At 39.6% G+C, this 24293-nt stretch overlaps 2 protein-coding genes across 2 annotated transcripts in view; both read left to right on the forward strand.

Moving 5' to 3' along the window:
• Positions 1–24293, forward strand: part of agbl4 (AGBL carboxypeptidase 4) — a 396952-nt gene that overhangs the window by 276599 nt on the left and 96060 nt on the right. The window lies entirely within an intron of this gene.
• The window catches only part of bend5 (BEN domain containing 5), a 17024-nt gene continuing 13136 nt past the window's right edge, over positions 20406–24293 (forward strand). Inside the window, exons 1-2 of the mRNA XM_037698107.1 lie at positions 20406–20589; positions 21472–21602. Of these exons, the coding sequence (XP_037554035.1) occupies positions 20406–20589; positions 21472–21602 (315 nt within the window). The remainder of the gene's footprint in view (positions 20590–21471; positions 21603–24293) is intronic.

Consider the following 24293-nt stretch of genomic DNA (forward strand, 5'->3'; position numbering starts at 1 on the left):
TCACAAAATATTTTCAGGCAAATTGATTGTCTCACTGAGAGGCAGCAGCTCTACCAACTGAGCCACCAAAGACCCTAAGAATTTACCTTGAAAGATAATCTAAAAGGTAGAGATTTGAAATAGAAAACTTCTAATCAAAATATTTGGTTTTCAAATTAGTTTTACTTCAGCTTTGATTACATATCGTATATGTGAGATTTGATACAAAAAGATTTTAACAAAAAATATTACAGTTTGTATTAATGTAAGATTTTTTATATTCTTGTACATTTGTTGTTTCTGTGTATAATAAACTACAGAAAAAGTATTCAAAATCATTTGATAAAATATTAAATTTGATTAATGAAGCCACAAAAATATGAAGTATTTAGATATTTTACACAAAAAGTCTACTTACAGTATACTGACATTAAGAAAAAAAACAAAAAAAAAACAGCATACATTCCCTCCCCTTTTCTCATTTCACACAAAGTTGCACCCACTCCCACACACAGACCCACTCAAACCTCGCCCGGCCCTCTTTAATTGGACACTTGAGCAGTGCATGGCTGCATCTGGCTCCTGTTGAACACAGGCTGACATTTCAGACTGCTGACCTTTTCAGCCTCGCCACAACTAAATAATGATTAGTCCTGGCAACTGTTCCACCACAACACTGTGCATGTACACATAGCGCACGCTCACAGGTGCAAACCGCACAAAGCACAACAACAAAGCACCCGCACTGATGCTTTTGTCTTTTCACAGTGAGAAAATGGGGTGCAGACATTGATTTGAGAGGTCATTGTCATTCTTTTGGTTTATCGATTAGATTGTCCTTTTCCATATTTGCAGTGAGCACCCAATAATGTGTTGTTCTAAATTAACTCTGCTTGCCTCTGTTTAGTTTCTCCTTTCCCCTTTATGCACGCTTAGCATACAGTGGAAAAAGGTCAATCATATTCATGAGATCTGTGCAGATTGGGGAAGATGGTTGCTCGTGCTCAGATTTGTAGCTTTGTGCACAGAAGCACGTGCACCTAAAACTATGAGGCTGATGGAAATAATGGGCAGCTCTCAGATCTTTCCTCTCTCTTTTTGTCTCCTCTATTTTATCACTTCTCATTTTATATCTTTTTGCCAGCTGTTTCCATCAGAGCGGAATAGAAATGTTCTTTATTAAAGATCTTCTTTTGACAGATATTCTTTATGTTTAATAATTTAAACCACTGTGCACATCACTGAGGTCAAAGAGCGCAAATCTCATAGTCGGTGTTTGAGGTATAGATGTGCAGATATGTATTATTTTGAACTCATTTTAAATATGTGCTTTTGATTACTTTGCAAACTGAGCATAGTTATACAAACCTGATGATAGCATCACTGTTTTGGTAACAGACCATGGTGTGTTGTCATGGAAAAGTGATTCACTTATTGAATGTATCAGGAAACTGATCAATAAATAATATATTCCCTTCACACTGTTTTTTTTTTTTTTTTATGTGGAGCTAAATGAAGACAGAGTTTTGAAGCATATTAAACACACATCCTATTCCTGGGCTGGTGTGAAATTTAACTAAATCTACTGCTTCGTTAAACTAATGGGACTCATGGATGATAATGGAAGTCCAAATATTTTTGGTGATGGGAAGGACCAAAATGCAAAGCATCATGGTTTATTTGCACTTACATGTTGTTTATTTAATAGTGCAACATATATAATGTTGCTGAAACACAAACACTTGAACTTTAGCTTAATTAAGTTGGAAATATAATAAAATTTCTGAATGACGACATTTGGTCATCAGGAGCAATAAAATGTTATTTACATAAAGTGTAAGTTGCCACGATGTTGATTTATCTCTTTTTTTAAAATACAAAGACTGTTGTTATTGTTTAACAGTTGCTATTGTTTATTAATCATTGAAAACCATATTGAACTGTCCTCGAAAGCTAAATGATTGACTTGTTCATTCTGTGTTAATTTAATTCGATGTTACAGCTTTAAAAACCCAGAAGTGCTGTTGACATGCAGTTGTTGTAATTATCTTGCATTTCTATATTTGATTTGCCTAAATGTTAAATGTGGTTGCGAGGGAATTGACATACATACATACATACATACATACATACATACATACATACATACATACATACATACATACATACACACACATATATATATATATATATGAACTGCACTTATACATATACAATATATATGCGCATCATGCGCTATATCTTATGATATTAATACAGACTTCATAACTTTACCTACTCCTTCTTGTTGGTATTAATGACATTTAATTTTCCAATGATCTTTCCTCTAAATTATAGTAACTCTTTATGTGACTATTTGTAAAAAAAAAAATAAAAAAAAACAGTGATGAGGTCATATTTTATCATGTTATAGACTTTTGAATGTTATGGTAGACAGTGATTATTCCCCGTAAGAACCTTGAGAAATGTTTACCTGCAGCGGCTCTCTGTGTGCAGCTGCAGGGTTCGGTTCTGAAAACACAAGGTGAAGGGGACGGACAGTCCTCCGGTGAGTTCTCTACTAAACTAACCTTTTCAGTTTGAGAAGGCAGAACGGATCAGAACCTCAGACAGGTGAAGGCATGGATAAATGTGCACTTGTAAATGCATTGATCTAAATTGATTGTAAATATAAATGTGAAGACCTGGTTGTCAGGGAATCTTTATCCACGACATTTGGCATTTAATTTTTTTACTAATAGTTCTTATAATTTATTTAAGTGCACGGTCATTAAAAGCTCTTAGAGCAACCACAGCCACCACTGTTTTTGTTGTGACTGTGATCAAAATACAAAACCAACATTATAAAATATTTTGTAATTTGTTACAAGAAAATGAACGTAACATCAAATGGCATTGATATTGTCACGCCTAGCACTGCTGACTTCTAAAGAAGCTCAGAATGATTAACAAAGATTAACAAAATGTTTAATGTATAATTTTACCTTGTTACAGCCGATGTGAAAATGAGGTTCTAGTGATTAGTTTTTAAAATCGCCAGGAGGGTGATGGTCAATAAAACAAACACCATTAATAATATAAGGAGCTGTAAAATGTAGTTCAGCTGTTGATAGAATTGTAGCAAAGCTCAGCCATCTGCAACGTTTCCTTTCTTATTATTGTCAAACTAGATTAACACAACTGCACGCGCACACACACACACACACACAAACTAAATCTAAAGTTTATTTTCATTGCATATGAAGTAAAAAAAAAATCTGCTTTTATTTTTATCTGGAGGTATAATTGAATTTCCATATTCTTGAAGCTCAGATAAGTCTTGGAGGTTTGCATCAGCATTTCTGCCGCCTCAACATTTGCATAATGTGCGTGTGTAAAAACCATGCAAGCTGGGAATTACTTTGACCTCAAATGTGTTGTTTAAATGCAGGGTCAACAGACTTTCTTCAGTTTCCACAGAACTGTTTCTTTGCTTTTTAACAACATCCATCTCACAGAAAATATTCAGGGCATTCATCCAAACTGTATAATGCATCATGTATGTTCGTCTGTATGTTTGACCACGCTATGGTTGCATCATTGTTTTTAATATAGAGTGATCCCTCACTTATAGCAGGGGTTACGTTCTAGAGACCCCGTGGTAGGTGTAAATCCGTAAAGTAGCGGCATTATATTTATATACATTAGTTTGTTTATCGTGGGGGATCTGTACCCTTAAGCCCCGCGATAAGTGAAAACACGCAAAATAGGAATAGTAGTATAAGTAGTAAGTAGTAGTTTACTTTAATATTTATATTAAGGTGTTTTAAACACTTTCCACACTCTTGCAATATTCTAAACAATGTTTCTAAACTCTAAACATTCTAAAAGAGCATAGAATGTCATGATTTCAGCTCCCTGCCTCCTCTGCTCTTTGCCACCTGCAAGCGCTCTTGGCCACGCCCACTTCTCCGCTCTGCACGGAGTTCAGCTGATCAGCTGCAGCAGGAAGTTCATCCTGCAGTATGGGCAGCACAGAGCTGCAGGAGGAAGCTTTTCTCTGCAGCTATGGGCTGCACAAACGTGCAGGAGGTGCTAAATATTTTAAAATAATTTATTTTAAATAAAAATTCCATTCCGATCGTGCGGCTCATCCATCAGTCAGCCAGTTGTGTGTCATGTCCAATCTTATTTTGAAAAATCGCAACAGAGCGAGTTCTTGATAAACGAGCCGCAAAGTGCCCACACATTTCTGTGCGCCTTTCCTTCATACATTCTACGGCAAGCATAAAACTGAAACACAGAAAGTTCCTCCCCTAAAACAGCTCCGTTTAATTATACAAATATGGCCTGCATGTGTTATCCTCCTCTTTGTGCAATCAAAATTATATCTAGATGCAGGAAAATGGGGAATTGCATGGAATGCCAATCATAGATGCACCAAATTATGGTAGTGGGGTATTAAAACATATTTGGCAAACTGACCTCTGATATCTGTGTCATGCACAAAGAGTGATAGTGTGTGTGAAGTTAAAGCTGTCAAAGCAGCGCCAAACATTTAGAAAAATGTTAAATGGTCAGACATGAAAGTGGGAGTAAAGTGAAGGACAGCTGTGATGTTACATAAGATACACACTGTTTTTGTAAATGAACGAAGTGAACCAGAGGTGCTGATCTGCCAGCAGCGCACTTCATTTCCAGCTTTACACATGTGTTTATAACACAATTACTATAAACACAGAGAGGATCTGGGTAGAACTTAGAGGCTTATTTATTAAAAAGTTTGAGTCAAGAAATGAGTTGCTTTGCATCGAGAGTTTCAGCCGTGGTGTAGAGGATTTGATAATCTTAGGCTTCATTTGGATGAGGTTGTTCAATTTGGCTGAAATTACACAAGCTAAGTCAACTTTATTTATAAATGAATGACCAGCAAATTGTTTTTTCCACTATGGGAGTTGGTGCTTGTGGGACTCCAGTTTATTTGTATCTCCTCGGACTGAAGAAGTCCTTTGGATGAAGGACGAAACGTCTCAGCAAAAAAAGAAACCATCCAGATGACCTGACTGAACATTGTTGGATTATTGAGCATGTACTTTGGTGTTTATTTATAAAGCACATTTAAAACAGCAACTGCTACCAAAGTGCTTATTAAAACTCAGACACAACTCAGGAACAACTGTGAAAGACCCGACCTGTCTGTCATCTCCTTCTGAAAGTAACCCGAGTGGTGAGGACTTGAACTGGCCCCACTAGTTTCTCTCTGTAAGGCTGGGGCCAGTCCAGCACAGAGTTCCATAAGAATGGCCCCGAGCCTCTAAATCAAATAAAATGCTAGGCTTCATTTTGTGTCAGCAGGTCGGTGCAATCATTAAAAACACACTTCATCAACGTTCTTTCATTGACAATGTTCTCCAGCAGCCCAAAGCTGGCATTATTCTACATTTTCACCCAACTTTACGCAGCTATTAATGGATATGCACCATTACACTTTGTTGACCTGAAGAATTATCGCACGTGAGTTGTTCCGAATTCGCAGGCGAGTGGTCACCGACGCGTTTGCATCTACACACGACAGAAACAAAGGACACTTTCCAGTTTACATTGGACTGAAGTTGTTTTGCCAATGGTAGTTATGTAAAAGAATAAATATGATTTGTTTTCATCAGTTGACTTTAAACCGAATATGCTCAAACTCAGCAGAAAACGTTTAAATGCTCCTGAAGTTCAGAAAACCAAATGGAGTCACGTTTAGACAAGTTTCTGTACTTTATAGTTTCATACTGCTCACTGAAACATTAGCGTGGCGTTTGCATGTTTTCACAACAGGTGAAATATTTCTATACATTTACACACAAAATTCACATAATGTTCATTTTGATACATACCAACATGTTCATTGAACATAGCAAACGCAACCTTTTCGTGTGTATGCACCCCCCCCCCCCCCCCCCCAGTGTGTCCCCTTAAGTTAATAAAAACCTCTGAATGGGCTGATGGAAGCAGAGTTGACTGACTTTTAGTGTTTATGAATATGTTCCTTGTGAAACCAATAATTTAGTATCACTAAAGATGGAGAAGAAGATTATTTTTAAAAGAAAGGCCATCATTTATACAAAAATACTAAATAAACATCTGTGAAAACAACATTTTTTATTACTTGCCTTAATTATACCTTTTCTTGGTAAATTTGCATATTTTATCTCCCTCCTCCTCATTATGGAAAAACCGTGCTTCCATTTTGATGTGGTTTAAAAAAAAACATAAAACACACAAAGAAAGAATGGGTGGAAGGAGAGGAGAGGGCTGCGCTCTCTGCCTTATATCGAGTATTTTCCAGTTGATTTTGTTAAAGGTTTCTCAGCAGCGTAGCTAAATAAGCAGCAGCATGCTAATGAATGAAGAACGAGAGTGATAATTTACCAGACAAAGGAAAGAGGACTGTGAGAGATAAGAGCCACAGGGAAGGGAGGAGGAAGGGGAGAGTTGGTGGCAAGTCACCACTGAAAATATTTATAAAATGTTTATTAAACAGTTATTTAACACCTGCCACCAGCCTACGTGCCTCATGATTTATTATTTTTTCCAAGCTTATGGTCATAATACCTAAAGTAAATATTCCCTTTGTAACAAATATGGTAATTTCACGCACTGCACACAGTCAGCCATGTGTTTCATGCTTTTCCATGACAGAAACGAGGGAGACGGTACTTAACTCAGAGGACACTAAAATGACATTATACTAAAAAGGTGCATACTGTCCTTTTTTTTTTTAAAGGATGATGTGATGGAGGCAGTAAACAGTCTGTGTGCAGGCTGTGGGCTCTGAGATTATTTCTTTGTCACTAGCAGAGCCACCAGTGTTGCTAAGCACTGCTGTGGAGAAAATCCTCCAAGAGAGGACTGATTGGATTTTTGTTCCAGGGAGCCTTTTGTGTTAGCAGCATAGGGACAAGATAATAGAGGTTGATGCCACTCAGTCTCCATGTTATAGATGGTGGATTGAGTTTTTGGCCTCTGTGTGTGTGTTTGTGCACATTCGTGTAAACGTGGGATGTCTGTCTTAACGACTACGGTATCGATATTTGCAATCTTTTGCATCATCTTTGCTCTGTAGGCTCTGGAAAGCCAATTATCACAACATCTTGGCACTTTTCTAACAACACTTTTTTTCCCCTAAGTGTAAAACTTTACCGTTAAGCTGATAATAACATGCTACCACTAGATTAAACCAGTGAAGTGTTGCAAATAGAACATTTTCCAGCACATTTGATACATCTGTTTCCAGAAAATGGTGTTTTCCTAATTTGTGTCATATCTCCAGCATCTGGACCCAGTGGAGGTGTATGTGTGGTTTAGAGAATATATGAATAAGAAAATGTATGGTATAAATCATTCATTTATTTAGGAGCAATTATTTTAAAGATTTAGAGATGTTTCTGTGACAGTGAAAAGGTGAGATGTTAACCTGTGTTTCTTGACCCTAAGAAGCTGGCAGATCTAGACTGCGTTCTAGAATTGCGCTGCTCAAGGTGGCTGCATGTTGGAGTAACTGTTACATTCATTCTGGGATATTGCTTTTGAAAACTTTATTTCCTCGGTTTATGGATGTAAATGGCTTTTTCGGATGATTGTTTCCTCTGGTATCGGATGCTGTGCAGCTGGAAGGATTTTTACTGAAACCTTTTGATTTTTGGAGCTTTGTTATGAAGCGTAACCATGACAACAAGGTAGTTTTTACAACCGGGAGCAGCTGATTAACATCTCAAAGCTCAAATATTAAATCAAATACAGCCCCAAATCCCAAATGAGTTGTAAAGGAGGTGCCGTGGATGCATCTCCGTCTACCTGGCAAAGGTGCTTGAGTGACTGATGCTGGGATCCTTGGAGCTGGCAGGAAACGTGGCTCATGACAGCAAGAAGACCCTTCACCTGCAGCTGGCTGTCTGCAATGATGAGGAGCTCAACAAGCCGCTGAGAGGAGTGGCCATCGCTCAGGGAGTTCTGTCCAACATTCAGGCAGTCCTGCTGCCCAGGAGGCCCGCTGGGTCCAGGTGGACGGATCAGCATCTGCAGCCGGTTTCTTCAGATCTGTTGCAGGATAGACTTCTGCAGATCCTTCCTGCCCACAGCCATCAGCATCTATAACAGCTCTTAATGAAACCAGAATGATGAGCTACAACAACATTTAATTTCCCTTTGGGATTAATAAAGTATTTTGAATTGAATAGACCCACCCAGTTACATCATACTTTTTTCTTTTTTTTTCTTTTTTTAACAAGAACCAAAATGTGTTCACTGTTGTCAGAATAGTTGATATTCTTTATTGACTAACAAAAAAATAAAACTTTTCATCCATACATCCTTTATCTTTTACCCACTTCTTTCATTTTTGGGTCACGGGGGTCGCCGGTGTCCAGCAATCACTGTGCGAGGGGCAGGGGACACCATGGACAGGTCGCAAGTCCATCACAGGGACACATAGAGACAAACGAGACAAACAACCATTCACTCTCTCACTCACACCTAGGGACTATTTAGAGTTACCAATCAGTCTAACATGCATGTTTTTGGTCTGTGGGAGGAAACTGGAGTACTCGGAGAAAGCCCATGCATTCATGGAGAGAACATGCAAACTCCACCCAGAAAGGTCCCCGGACCGGGATTTGAACCGGAGACCTGCTCGTTGAGAGGCAGCAGCTCTACCAGTTGTGCCACCGTGCTGCCCACTAAAACTTTTCATTAAAATATAAAACATGTTGGGTGTGGCTATTCTAACTCTACAACCTTTGCACTAGAAATAGTTTGATTTTGAACTTAAGCCATTTTATTCCATTTAGTTTCACATAAAACTAATATTTTCTCAGCATGCATGCAGTCATGGATGATTGCACACAAATAATGTATTTTATCAGGGTTACATTTTTTTTTTTTATGAATAGCTAATTTAAATAAATTTGAATAATGTGCAGCGTTCACATTTTCTTGTGAAGAATAAACGTAAGTTAAGATGAAAGGGAAACACTCCCAGGCATAAATTTTATTGCTCTTCATAGACTGTATTTTTTAATCAAAATTTGCAAAAGCATAACAAGAAAAATTATTGGCATATAAATAAACTTGTGAGACAACTGCTGGCTGTTGATGCGCTTTTCTTCGACACAGCAGCTGCACCAACACTTTGTGATAGGCTCTGAATCAATTTTAACCTCCTAAGTGTAGAGAAAGCTGCAGCAGTGATTCTGTGGAGGGATTTGGGATGGGAGACCTTGTCTGTCCTTGACGCCAGTTTGTGTGCCTGCCTGCATGGTGGTCAAATAAAGGTTGATAGTTGTCAAATCATTTTGCCCCTCAACATGCCCCTGCCCCTCATCGTCTGATCCCCACCCTGTCCAATCCATACACCGGTCTCCTGTCCCCTGAGTGAGGAGCTAGCTGCTGGTTGGCCCTGGCTTTATGTGCTATTATCTGTCAGACGCTGTGCACCTGTGAGCATGGCCACTGCTCCAAACGACGAGCGTTTGTGGTTGCTGGTCCAATCCTTGTGGCTCCCTGCTGTCAGCGACATAAGCAGAGAGAGGGGCTCTGGCTGCCTCCGTCTCTGTTTGACAGCCACCCTGGAGGAAAGAATAAGAGAAACACAGGAGGGGAAAAGGAGTGGAAATATACCATTAAGATGAGCTGTATCCCCATACACCAAAGCCTGCCCACCAGCCATGTGCTGCAGCTCACCTGGCTGCCAGATAAGTGGAGATTAGAGGAAAAGAGATGATGGAAAGGGTGTTAGAAGTTTTTTTTTTTTTAAAGATTCTCTGAACCTAGAGACAGTCTTGGATTTCTTGTGTCAAATGTGACATTTGATGCAGACGCAAAATGGGCACACAGACGATAAGTCCACCCTGCTATTACACAGACACACTTAACACATTTCTGCATTGTACAACAATACTTTTTTTTTTTGCTCTTTTGTTCCCTGTAGTATTATGTTTTTGATTGTATAAATAACAAGTTGGTGAGTTTTCTATCTAGTTAGCAAAGAATAACAGTCTGGTGTCACTGGTGAGATCAATACAGGTCTACAGCAGGAGGTAAAGCAGCTCTAATGAACATAATTGACTGGTGCTGAAATATGATCAGTATTTCTCTGGTGGTCATTATGTTCCTTATGAGGAAGATCAATGTCTCTGGGGTGAATCACTGAATGTGCACAGCAGGGTGGCAGGGCCAGCACTGAAATCCTTCTAAATTCATAATGAAGGATTTTTTTTTTTCACTGTAAGATCTGCCACTGTGTGTGTGTTTGTGCTTCATGCATTTGCCTTTTCTTTCTCTGGCTCCCTTTCAGTCGGAGGTCTGTTCTCCGGCCCTGCAGCATTAGTAACTGATGTGCTTATATGAGGCAGTGTTGTTCATTTCATGGCCTATCACTTTTTAAATTGGTGAATGCCTTCTTCATGGTTGATTAGGAATTCTTGAAGAGCTAATTAGGAGGCATAATAAGCAAAAGTCTAGCGAGATGTCTCCAACCAAAATAGAAAAACAGACAGTAAACAGTTGTGATTGATTGGAATAGTGTGCGGACCATAACAGGCATTCATGCTTCTCAGAGTTCATCATCAAACAGCCATGTCTTCACAATGCTATGTGTTACTCTGAACTTGTAGCATCAATTCAGAAAGTTTCCAATATGATCCTCTGTCTTGGCTGTCAAGTGATGGGCTGGGCTTGTTTGTGCGCTGCTGCACAGGCTGCCTGACTGTCATGCCAACAGTCATCACACACACACCTGTACCAGCATCTGTTTATTCTACGCACTGGCACAGGTGTTGTCTTTGTCACTGGCTGTGCGCACAACGTATTCTTCATGTGCACTTTCAAGCACTGTAGACAAATTTGAGCTAAATACCAGCTCTTTACTCACCTATCTTTATTTGTTTCAAACTGTACACACACGTTCACTGTTTAGAGGCATACAGAGATCGTTAACTTCAACTGTGCATCCATCCGTCATTTGTCTTTGTGAACTCTTTATGATTCCAGTCGCAAAGCTGCAATGATGACGTGTGTCTAATTTCATCATCAGTATCATTACGGCTATTATCCCGTGTCTCCCTTTAATGCAGGCTAATGGATGACCAATAAAGATAGATGAGCCTGGCAGTGTGGAGCTAATAGACAGGACATGATGTCTGGCTTCTGTCCTGATTCAAACCTACAGCTGATCAGCATCTTCACACAGATAAACAGATAAAATTTGATCTATAGTTATTCCTCATTATTTAAGAAATAACTATTATCAACTAATTGACGCCAATTGTTTAGGAGAAAAAGAAAAAAATAAGCATTTAGCTTGCCTAATTATTAGTAAATGAGCAACCTGGATTTATTCAATAAATAGCAGCTGTGAATTTATTTTTCATGAGGTAGAAAAATAAACACAACAAGGGGCACACAGCATCTAGTTTATTTCACATATTAGTGTTTTGGCCATCAAAAGTTATTTCATGTTTATGAAGTCCCCTCTGTAATTAAATGATTAAAGTACTAATTGTTTAGGTGTGTGTGTGTGGGGGGGGGGGGGCACATAAACATAAGAATATTGACTGATGCGTTGGTATTTATGATTAGCGCTGTTTCATCACAGCAAGGTTTAAATACCAGCTGTGCAGATCTTTCTGCAGTTTTTTCCCCCAGATTCGTTGGTGTTTTCCAAAGTCCAGAGGTTTTTAGCTGATTTATTTTAAATGACCTATAATAGTAGTGCGTGTGTTCACGATGTATTTGTTTTGTGCCTCAAACCCCAAACTGACAAACTGCTGCTGTAAGTCCAGCATAAATCTGGGTTTGTTGGAGATTAGAAGTAGACCACTTGATTGGATAATTGTGAGGATCTTTTTTCAAATAATCAGCAACTGTCACACCTGGGCATACAAAGCTGAATAAAAAGCACCCATGGGCAGCACAGTGTTGTTACATGTAACACCACACCTTTTAATCAATGCACTTGCTGCAACATGCTGGTCTCAGCAGAGGAGCTTTGTCCCTCATTTCAACACCAGTACTGTAGACTAAAAAATAAAAGGTTAGCTAAAATACTAAGGTAACTCAAAAGAAATATCTTGAGTGTGTGGAAAAATAGTTAAACCTTGTTGTTGTTGTTTTTTTTAAGAAAGCTTAAATCTTTAATCCATTAAGTAGGAATTTTTAGTTTTCGCAAAAAAAAAAAAAAGAATAACGTTACGCTAGGAACTAGGCATTTGCTGACATTGACATTGCATTTGAGCCTTCGATTAAAAAAAAAAGAGCCAAGTAAGAATGTGTGCTGATCTGCATTAAGCCTCAGCGCTAAATCAAAGGCTATTATTTTTCAAATAAATTTAATCTGTGAGCTTCATAAATCACTCTTGGCTGCTCTAATTTCTAAAATATTGACCTGAAAAAAACTGAAAAAATCATATCTATCAGTTTAATGTTCAGGGTACAAAGACACTAGAACAGAACTGAGTCATTTGAAGGTCTCACAGAGGATTTGTCCCAGCAGATTTGGTGCTGTGTGAATGATTTAGACAATTCACTCGAAACAGGAACTAGAAAAAGGACAGCTCGTATTTGCTCTTTACAATTGTTAATTGACAATAAACAATTGTGGTTGTTGACCAAGAGTTAAAAAGTTGTAATATTTGTTGAAAAATTAAATTAATTCAAATTCTAACTTCTGCTAAAATTCTGTATGTGCCCACAAGCGTACAAATTGCTGTTATCATTCAGTCTTACAGTTCATTTAAAATGTCACACATTTTTTTGTGCCAAGCATGTTGATGTCACAGTTAGTGCATGCAACCTCTGTGACCTATTTGAACTGCAGAAGAGAAACCTTAACATATAAAAATCCCTATATTACCAAGTTGACAAAATATACCTTTTTAGTTTATTTGCTCAAACAACTTGTCAGTAATAAAAAATTTATATATATATATATATATATATATATATATATATATATATTCAACCTTTATTTATACAGGTTAGTCTCATTACCATACCATACCATTTTATTTATAGAGCACTTAAAACAGCTACAAGGCTAACCAAAGTGCTGTACAGACAGAAAAACAGGTAACACACAAAGCAATATACAAAATGAGGTAAATCAGAATATAGACATAAAAATTATACAGATAATAAATATGACGACTAACCTGTGTGAAGCAAACCGGTTCAAAACACAGATCATCTGGTGTTGAAAGCTACTGAATAGTAGTGGGTTTTTAAACGAGACTTGAAAACCGAGAGGGAGGGGGCCTGTCTGACAAGCAGCGGTAACTCATTCTAAAGTCTTGGTCCTGCTACAGAGAAGGTCCTGTCACCTCTGCGCTTAAGACGAGTTCCTGGAACTGTGAGGAGCAACTGGTCCGCTGGCCTCAGGGAACGTGGTAGGACATACGGCTGTAGCAGATCAGAGAGATGGGGGCGGGGGACGAAACTGTTCAGGGATTTGTAGACATACAGGAGTATTTTGAACTGGATTCGAAGGTGAACCGGTAGCCAGTGCAGTGAGGCCAAAACTGGAGTAATGTGCTCTCTTTTTCCTGTACTGGTTAAAAATCAGGCTGCTGCATTCTGGACAAGTTGTAGTCGTACAATGGAGGTCTGACTGATACCAAACATGAGTGAATTGCAGTAATCAAGCCTAGATGTAATGAATGCGTATATTACTGTCTCCAGGTTATTTGTGGACAATATGGGCTTCAGTTTAGACAGCCGCCTCAGTTGGAAGAAACATGATTTAACAATCATGATTACATGATTGTTAAGTTTCAGGGATGGGTCCATGATGGTGTAGAGGCAGGGCAGCCGGCCTGGGACCCAAAAGTCCCAGGTTTGATCCCCAGTCACTGCACATCACGTGGTGTCTTTGGGCAGCACACCTCATCCCCAAAATGCCTCCCGGGCGCTTTCAATAGCTGCCCACTGCACCACCTGGTGGTGGATGGGTTAAATGCAGAGACTAATTTCGCCATTGTATGGAAACATACAGTGCTGACATTGTGATGACATTATTATTATTATTATCACACCCAGATTAGTGACTCTTTGTTTTTCTGACAGGGTTAGAGCAGAAAGGTCGATGCAGTGGTTTGTGATCGTGTCATTGGGAGGGAACAACATGACTTCAGACTTCTTTTCATTGAAACTTAAGAAGTTTAAAGCCATTCAGTCCCTGGTGTCAGCCAGGCAGTTGAGCAGAGGTTGAATAGAGCATGTGCCATTGTGTCTTAGGGGGAAGTAAAATTGACAGTCATCGGCGTAGAAGTGAAAGGGTATGTTGTGTTTCCGGAAAATAGCACTAAGTGGCAGCAGGTATAAAGAATATAGGAGGGGACCCAGGATGGACCCCTGCGGAACACCCCATTTAAGCTCTGCCACTGCAGAACTAAAATCCTTGATGGAGACACAAAAGGATCTGTCAGTGAGGTAGGATCTGAACCAATTGAGGGCTGACCCTGTGATGCCCACCCACTGCTCCAACCTAGCAATGAAGATCTCATGGTCGATGATGTCAAAAGCGCCTGTGAGGTCCAATAGGAGAAGCAGCACAGAATCACCGGTATCTGTGGATAAGAAAATGTCTTTAAAAACCTTCAATAGGGCAATTTCAGTGCTATGGAGAGGTTTAAAGCCAGATTGGAATAGCTCTAAGATGGCGTGATCCTCCAGGAAGCACTTCAACTGGGACTCAACTATTTTCTCCAGTAGTTTAGAAACAAATGGGAGTCTGGCCGGAAGTTGGATACGACTGAGGGGTCAAGGTTTGGTTTTTTTCAGGAGAGGCTGGACAGCAGCATGTTTAAAGGTTTTTGGCACCACACCAGTGGATAAACTGCTATTTACAATAGCAACAAAGGACGGACCTAGAGTAGGAAAAACCTCCTTTAGTAGTCGTGGGGGGACCACATCAAAGGGGGAACCAGAAGGTTTCAAGCTGCGCATGACCTGCTCTAGAGAAGATAGAGTGATGGGTTCAAATTCATTGAGCATTGAGGGGGAGTGGTGGCGCAGAGGTTAAAGGTTGGCCTGTGATCGGAAGGTCGCCGGTTCAAGCCCCGGTACCGACAACCATCTGCCCCTCCGGATGTCCTAGATAGCAGCTCTCTGCTCCACACAGAGGGCTGTCGTAGCTCGGTGGTCTGTGGTTGCGTCAGGAAGGGCATCCGGCGTAAAAATAACTGCCAAGTCTTCGTGTGACTTAGTTCACTATGGCGACCTCTAACTGTTTTTAGTTTAGTTTTTTATGTGCCGCACGTTTCTTTCACTTTTGCAGCTTAATAATAATAACTAATAGTTTTGGTTTTCCTGAGACTTGTTTGCAATATGATAAATGGTAGGAGCATAATATACGCTTCCGATGTTTTGTTGGTCTTTTTTTTTGGTAAATAATAAATTAAGTTTTTTTGCAGTTTTATTTATTTATTTATTTATTTATTTTTGCATCTTGAGATCCTATGACGTCATCAACTACTCAACTTTTAATATTTTAATGTCGACTTTAAAAATTATGTAGTCGTTCAACCAACCCCTAGATGGCAGTGAGGTTTTTGACTCCAATGTTCAATGATGTGTGAGACAATGCCTGAGGAATGGAGAAGTGTGCTGGTGCCCATTTTTTTAAGAACAAGGGTGATGCACAGAGTTGTTGCAACTACAGGGAATTAAGTTGATGAGTCACACAATGAAGATCTGGGAGAGAGTTGTGGAAGCAAGACTTAGACGAGAGGTGACAATTTGTGAGCAGCGGTATGGTTTCATGCCGAGAAAGATTACCACAGATGCCATCTTTGCTTTGAGGATGCTGATGGAGAAGTACAGAGAGGGTCAGAAAGAACTCCATTGTGTCTTTGTGGATTTAGAAAAAGCATAAAACAGAGTGCCGAGGGAGGAGGTGTGGTATTGCATAAGAAACCTGGAGTTGCAGAGAAGTATGTTAGACTGGTACAGGACATGTATGAGGACAGCAGGACGGTGGTGAGATGTGCTGTAGGAGTGACAGATAGCTTCAAGGTGGAGGTGGGAGTGCATCAAGGATCGGCTCTGAGCCCCTTCTTGTTTGCTCTGGTGATGGACCGACTAACAGATGAGGTCAGGCAGGAATCCCCGTGGACTGTGATGTTTGCAAATGACATTGTGATCTGTGGTAAGAACAGGGAACAGGTGGAAGAGAACTTGGAGAGGTGAATACTTGAAAGAAGAGGAATGAAAGTCAGTCGTAGTAAGACAGAGTACATGTGTGTGAATGAGAAGGAGGCTGATGGCACAGTGAAGCTACAAGGAGCAGAGGTCACAAAAGTGTAGGACTTCAAGACCTTGAGGTCTACTGTCCAGGAAAATGGGGAGTGTGGTAAAGAGTTGAAAAAGAGAGTCCAGGCAGGATTAGGGCTGGGTACCTTTCTAAAAAAATCGGTATATGTACCGGTACCGGTACCGGTGTCGGTACCTTCACTTCGGTTTCGGTTCCTGGACGGTAATTTTTTCGGTACCAATTTTGTAATTACTATTAATTCTAACAAGAATAAAATTACGTTACACATTACAGTACAAATTGTGAGTTTTATTTTTTAACTTTGGTATTTTTCCATTCCAAGCAGTTTTCTTACATAAAAACAAACTAATAATTTCCAGGTCAAAAGACCAGTTACAAACCAGTGACATGTCAGTGTCTAATGTTCACTGCTACACACTGAGGACCTTTTCACTGAACAGTTTTTCTTCAGAAAAATCAACATGTCTGCTTTCTTTGGACACAAACAAGCCCACTCCTGGCTGATGGTGGCTCCAGCAGTAGAAAATGTTCACTCTGAGGCTGTAGATGATGCTTGTTACACACACAGATACCTGGTTGTCAGTTTGATAGCACTGACATATTGTCCCTCACATTCCACCAGCAGGTCACTGGATTCACTGAGGTAGGGATGATGCAGACATCTGCACCTCTGTGTCTCTGCCTGAATCTTCTCTGTGGTTCTCTGGGGTTTAGGACTCTGATCATCTCCCTAATTGACATGAGAACAAAACATCAACAATAACATGGTTGTGTTCTTATTGATCAAAAAACTTTATCTAGGCTGAGAGATAAAAGCTTAACTGGTCAACAAAATCCTTTACAGTTTAATTTACCTCCAACATGCAGCTCCACTGTAGAAAAAGCAGCAAATTTTTAACATCAGTCAAAAGTCTGACTGTCTTGTGGCCTCCACCTCGCTTTTCTGTCTGTCCTCACATCAGGGTCAGAACCTCCTGTGAGGAGAACATTAACATAAACAGTGAACATTAGTGAACTGTTTAAGCAGCTGACTGGATGGATGAGCAGTTTTACAAGCTAAGATTTATGTTACTGTCAATTTTTAGTTAGCTTCTGAGTTTAGCTAGCTACGTAGATAAAATAAATTTACACAATAATATATTAAAGTTAGCGTTACATGGATCATAATTTATTTCACCGCAATGTCTAAGCTGCAGTTACGCTAACAAACGTAAACTCACCAGCTGAAGCACACAGAAAAGTCCTCGGAGTTCTTTTATGAAGAGTCCATTCGTGGAGATAATGAATCAGGACGTTCAGGTTCTACTCACAGGCTGACTTTAATGCTGAGAGGAGGAGGGGGAGGCTAATGAACTCTTCTCTCCTCGCAGAAAAACACGGAGCAACTTTCTGCAGCGCATGTTGTCGCTGCACACGTGAACCTGTCTGTGGGCGTCACCAGCACCATAGACATAATTATACATAGATTAGGTACGGCAGCTCTATACAGCTCTGGGTGTAATTTGGGTGTAGTCTGTTTGTTATATGTCTGGTGTTTTGCCTGCCTGCGTGCTGAAACCACGTGACACGTTACAGCCAATACCGAAACTTGACACCAAAAGAAGAGTGATGTTTCAATACATACACCGACCGGTGCAGTTCGGTCGGTGCCATAAAAACCTCGGTTCGGTACTCAGCCCTAGGCAGGATGGAGTGGATGGAGAAAAGTTCAGAAGTGATTTGCGACAAAATAGTAGCAGCAAAGGTCATAGGAAAAAGACCAGATTTTACTTTTTTGTTTTTTTCTACCTGGATTATTGAGCATGCATCAGGGTGTTGTAGGAAAAGTTTACAAGACAGTGGTGAGACCAGCCATGTTGTGTGGTCTGGAGACAGTGGAACTGACAAAAAGACAGGAGAAAGAACTGGAAGTGGCAGAAACGAAGATGTTGACGTTCTCTTTAGGAATGACAAGGATGAATAAGATTAGGAATGAGATCATCAGAGGTACAGCACAGGTTGAACAACTGAGAGATAAAGTTAGAGAGGCCAGACTGAGATGGCTTAGACATGTCCAGAGGAGGGACAGTAGGTATATATTGGTAGAAGGAAAAACGAGAAATGCAGCTATCAGGAAAAAGACACAGAGGAGATATATGGATGCCGTTAGAGAGGACAAGGTAGTTGGAGTGAGGACAGAAAATGCAAAGGACAGAAGTAAATGGAGGAAGATGAATCGCTGTGGAGACCCCTGAAGAGGGAAAAACTGAAAGAAGAAGAATATTCAGAGTAAAAAAAAAGTCAATGCCTAGTGTTGCTGTTTTTAGATGCATGTTTTCTCAAAAATTCTCAAGTTAAAATAAAAGTGCTATCACAAACTTTATTCAGCATTAGATACAGAACCCAACAGAACCAATATCTTTCCCTCCAAGATTGGTAAATACTCATCCAGTTTCCAAAACACAGCTGGAAAGCAATCCAACTTTGGCTGCCAGTTTGTTTCTTTAGATTGACAACAGAGTGTTGGTATACCGAAATGTTTATATGTACCAAAAATAAATAAATAAAATTATCAGGATTTTCCACAAAGGCTTAAATAATTACTATAATTGAGAAAGTCAGCACCATTTTTTCCTTTATTTATTTTTAAATGCATTTGCATTCTCTTACTTCCTCACAATTATTTTTATTTATATTTACAGTTTTAATAGGAAAGAGATGAGTTCTTGTTATATCACTTTCTCTAGCATAATTTCATAAAGTTTTAATAAAGAAAGAAATTTTAAAATAGATTTTGTTGATATAGTAATAAACTGCTTTGTGTGTCCCTTTTCTTTTCATCCCCTACAGAGAAAACTTCATCTTTGGTGATTTCTGATGAGTTGTGTTTAATAAGAAAGGTGTTTAAATTGTAAATGAGTTATATAAAGTTTTGGAGTGACATGCAATGCTTTTAGATGTGTTTTGTTATTATTGTTGTTTGAAACAATGACCAATTTAGAGACAGAGCTCTCTTGAAACTTTGTTCAGTAGCCTTATGCAGCTGACAACCTCAGCACTGAGGACAGAAACGCCAGAACAGAGGCTTAGGTTAACAGTAATGCTCTGTTCAACTTGTTCAGAAGCTACTCAAACCTACTGTGTGTGTCCTGATATAATTTGTGTGGGGGCAGTATAGATTTAACTTTTGCTTAGAATAAATATCATTATATATATTTAAAAAAATAACTAATAATTTAAGTTTAATGAGTGGCATAACATTCTGAAAGTTATTGTCATTGCCTCTGTTTAACCTGTTTGTGTACACCCAACAAACTCTGGGATCAGTCACGCAGCACAGTGAACAAACATCATGAGGAAGTTGGCATTTGAAACAGGAATAATCATAACTTACCAAATGCCTGAAACCAAGAAACAAAATATCAAAGAAGGAAAAAGGGGCTCTATGCAGTTCTGCATCACTTACTTTTCAATTACAGCAGCCGAAGCAGAACGAAATTGTTAGTGTCATTTATCGACTGTGGTGCCCTCTATTAGAGTAACAACTGAGAGAAATCCATCCTGTTGTATAAACCACCTGGCTGTCTTACAATAACAAAGAGTTCATTTCTGTCAGCTGTCCTTAAGTCTTTTGCGTGTGATACAAGAAACAGATGAGATGTATACGCCAGGAAACACATGAAAGCACACAAGGACCAATCACATCTAACCGGGCAGGTAATCATCCTGATGGTGGTTCCCTGCAACGGTTCTGTTGGAACACAAAGTTAAAGGTAGTGTGTGTGTTCAAAGTGATAAAGGTGGCTTTTGAGCCTCAAATGCCACCCCTAAACATTTTTGCTTTGAGGCAGAATATGAAGCTTTTTTTTTTTTTTGTTGTTCTTTTTTTAAAATCACCTTTTTTTTTTTTTTTTTCCTGAAACACTTAAAAATGTTTTAGAACATTAATTTTAAGCATACGTATTTTGAGACTGAGGTAAATGTCATGTCTACTACTTCGGCCTTGATGATTTACACTGGTGATGTGGACCAGACAGGAGTAGTCGAGCGCAGACATCATAATCACCACCCCCCCATGAGTATATATTTTTAATACTTTGTGAGGAAAAACTGTCAACCATATCCAAAGTACAGGACCAAAGACAAGTAAATAATGTATGCTTTTGTTCGATTCTTTGAAGACGATATTTGCTACGCGTTACCTGTTTCTAGTGTCGAAGATTTCAGACCTCTGCACAGAACAGATTTTAATCATCAGAAGGTGTATCTGGTTCACAGAACTGAGGAGAATGGCTGCACAGGCCAGCCGTGCCAAGCACAGATTCTTGCCCTTGCAGGTAAGTGATCTTCCTGACACCAGTTTTGTATTTTGTTATTCTCATTTTCTCTGTCCGAACAGCAACGCTACCTTGCTCTTTGCTCCGAAAGCTGTCACAGCAAGGTTTTGCTTTTTCTCTTTTTCTTTTTTTTGCTCCGAACTGTCAGGACGTGATCAGCTGGCGTCTGACACTGAGAGCAACAACTACGTCCGCTGTAGCTAGCCTAATATGCTAAGTTTAACATACTGCCATACGTCGTCGGTGCTTATTTGTACACCGTATCTTGTTCTCTAAGTTACCTGTCCTGCCTCTGTAGAGCAGTCGGTGGTTTCTTGTAACGCGTGCGAGTCGCATTATTTGTTTACATTGTGAAGCTAACGCTGCTAGCCTGCTGTATCCGTTTTGCATTAGCATGTTAGCTCCTCCGCCGTAATAAAATGCGTGCCGACTCAGAACTATCATTGCATTATTAACACATCTGACAGCTCGTATTTAATTTGACGCCATGTTACAGGTTTGTAAATGTTAAAACGCTGCATTGACAGCTTTGTTTTGTGTGCAGTTAGCTTGTTTAGTAGCTTCTCTGTAGCTTTGTGCTTCAGAGTTTGCGATGCTGCGGTTATTTCCGTGTGTTACGTCCATGCAGACAGCACACTACATGATCGTGTCCTGGCTATTTAAATTTATATTTATTTCCTTAGCAGCTTCTGCACACATTTATTACACTAAACCCCTCCTCATGTTTTATTTTCATAGCTGCATCATTAACCCTTAAACCGAGCAGTCAGGTGTAATGTAAGAATCTAACCTGCAGCTTCAGTGACAGCTTCTCTACTTTTTAAAGATGTATAATCTCTCTTTTTCAGGATTTAAATGAGTATTTTCTTATTCGTTCCACAGATACAATAGAAGAATTTGAAGACAGTATATCACAAAAGAAGATGAAAATCCCCAAGATGTCCATCAAGAATTCAGGAAACTCAATTGAGAACAATTTTGGTGAGGAGCGAATGCCTCTCAGACATAAAAAGGTAGGCTGGCTTTCAAGAAAACTGGTTGTTCTGCCCTACAACAAATTACATAGCAGCTTGTAATAATTTAGAAACACCTGTACTTATACCAGAAGATACCTTCCATTATTAAGTGACACCATCACATAAAAATATGATATTGTGCAGCTATCATGCATCTCATTTATATTAACAACACAATTGAAATAAAGATTCAACACATTTTTAAAAAGGAAAAATGTCCAGGTCACAGCAATTTATTTGTGTTACACTGATTGATTACTTTTTTCTTACTAATTTAAAAGTTGCAAGTATATGAAATATTCATGTGATTGTTACTTTTGGGGTGTTTGTATAAACTATAAAGCAGTTTGTGTGTGTGTGTGTGTGTGTGTGTGTGTGTGTGTGTGTGTGTGTGTGTGTGTGTGTGTGTGTGTGTGTATATATATATATATATATATATATATATATATATATATATACTACATTGCCAAAAGTATTCGCTCACCTGCCTTGACTCACATAGGAGCTTAAGTGACATCCCATTCCTAATCCATAGGGTTCAATATGACGTTGGTCCACCCTTTGCAGCTAGAACAACTTCAACTCTTCACATGAAGTTTGGAGGTCTGTAGTGATCGACTCTGCAGAAAGTTGGCGACCTCTTCGCACTATGCACTTCAGCATCCACTGACCCCACTTCGTCAGTTTACGTGGCCTACCACTTCGTGCCTGAGTTGCTGTCATTCCCAAACACTTCCCATTTTCTTATAATACAGCTGACAGTTGACTGTGGAATATTTAGGAGCGAGGAAATTTCTCGACTGGATTTGTTGCATAGGTGGCATCCTATCACAGTTCCACACTGGAAATCACTGAGCTCCTGAGAGCGACCCATTCTTTCACAAATGTTTTCTAAAAACAGTCTGCATGCCGAGGTGCTTCATTTTATACACCTGTGGCCATGGAAGTTATTGAATTTGGATGGGTGATACTTTTGGCAGTGTAGTGTGTATACACACACACACACACACACATACATACATACATCCATACATACAGTGAGGAAAATAAGTATTTGAACACCCTGCAACTTTGCAAGTTCTCCCACTTAAAAATCATGGACGAGTCTGAAATTTTCATCTTGGGTGCATGTCCACTGTGAGAGACATAATCTAAAAAACAAAAATCTGGAAATCACAATGTATGATTTTTTTTTAAATAATTTATATGTGTGTTACTGCTGCAAACAAGTATTTGAACACCTGTGAAAATCAATGTTAATATTTGGTACAGTAGCCTTTGTTTGCTATTACAGAGGTCAAACGTTTCCTGTAGTTTTTCCACCAGGTCTGCACACACTGCAGAGATTTTGGCCCATTCCTCCACACAGATCTTCTCTAGATCAGCCAGGTTTCTGGGCTGTCACTGAGAAACACGGAGTTTGAGCTCCATCCAATGATTTTCTATAGGGTTTAGGTCTGGAGACTGGCTAGGCCACTCCAGAACCTTGATATGCTTCTTACGGAGCCACTCCTTGGTTCTCCTGGCTGTGTGCTTCGGGTCATTGTCATGTTGGAAGACCCAGCCACGACCCATCTTCAATGCTGTAACTGAGGGAAGGAGGTTGTTCCCCAAAATCTCGCAAATCATGGCCCCGGTCATCCTTTTCTTAATACAGTGCAGTCGTCCTGTCCCATGTGCAGAAAAACACCCCCAAAGCATGATGCTTCCACCCCCATGCTTCACAGTAGGGATGGTGTTTTTGGGATGGTACTCATCATTCTTCGTCCTTCAAACACAGCTAGTGGAATTAAGCCCAAAAAGTTCTATTTTGGTCTCATCTGACCACATAACTTTCTCCCATGACTCCTCTGGATCATCCAAATGGTCATGGGCAAACTTAAGACGGGCCTGGACGTGTGCTGATTTAAGCAGGGGAACCTTCCGTGCCATGCGTGATTTTAAACTATGACGTCTTAGTTTATTACCCACAGTAACCTTGGAAACAGTGGTGCCAGCTCTCTTCAGGTCACTGACCAGCTACTCCCGTGTAGTTCTGGGCTGATTCCTCATCTTTCTTAGAATCATTGATACGCCACGAGGTGAGATCTTTTATGGAGCCCCAGTCTGAGGGAGATTGACAGTCATATTTAGCTTCTTCCATTTTCTAATAATTGCTCCAACAGTTGATCTTTTGTCACCAAGCTGCTTGGCAATTGCCCCGTAGCCCTTTCCAGCCTTGTGGAGGTCTACAATTTTGTCTCTGGTGTCTTTGGACTGCCCTTTGGTCTTAGCCATGTTAGTAGTTGGAGTCTTACTGATTGTGTGGGGTGGACAGGTGTCTTTATGCAGCTAACGACCTCAAACAGGTGCTTCTAATTTAGAATAATAAGTGGAGTGGAGGTGGACATTATAGAGGAGGACTAACAGGTCTTTGAGGGCCAGAGATGTTGCTGATTGGCAGGTGTTCAAATACTTATTTGCAGCAGTAACACACAAATAAATTATTAAACAAATCATACATTGTGATTTCCAGATTTTTTTTTTTTTAGATTATGTCTCTCACAGTGGACTTGCACCTAAGATGAAAATTTCAGACACCTCCATGATTTCTAAGTGGGAAAGCTTGCAAAGTCGCAGTGTGTTCAAATACTTAATTTCCTCTCTGTACACACACACACACATACATATCTATATATCTATATATCT

Source organism: Nematolebias whitei, chromosome 3, assembly GCF_014905685.2.
Source record: "Nematolebias whitei isolate Nwh7 chromosome 3, NemWhi1, whole genome shotgun sequence".
Lineage (NCBI taxonomy): Eukaryota > Metazoa > Chordata > Actinopteri > Cyprinodontiformes > Rivulidae > Nematolebias > Nematolebias whitei.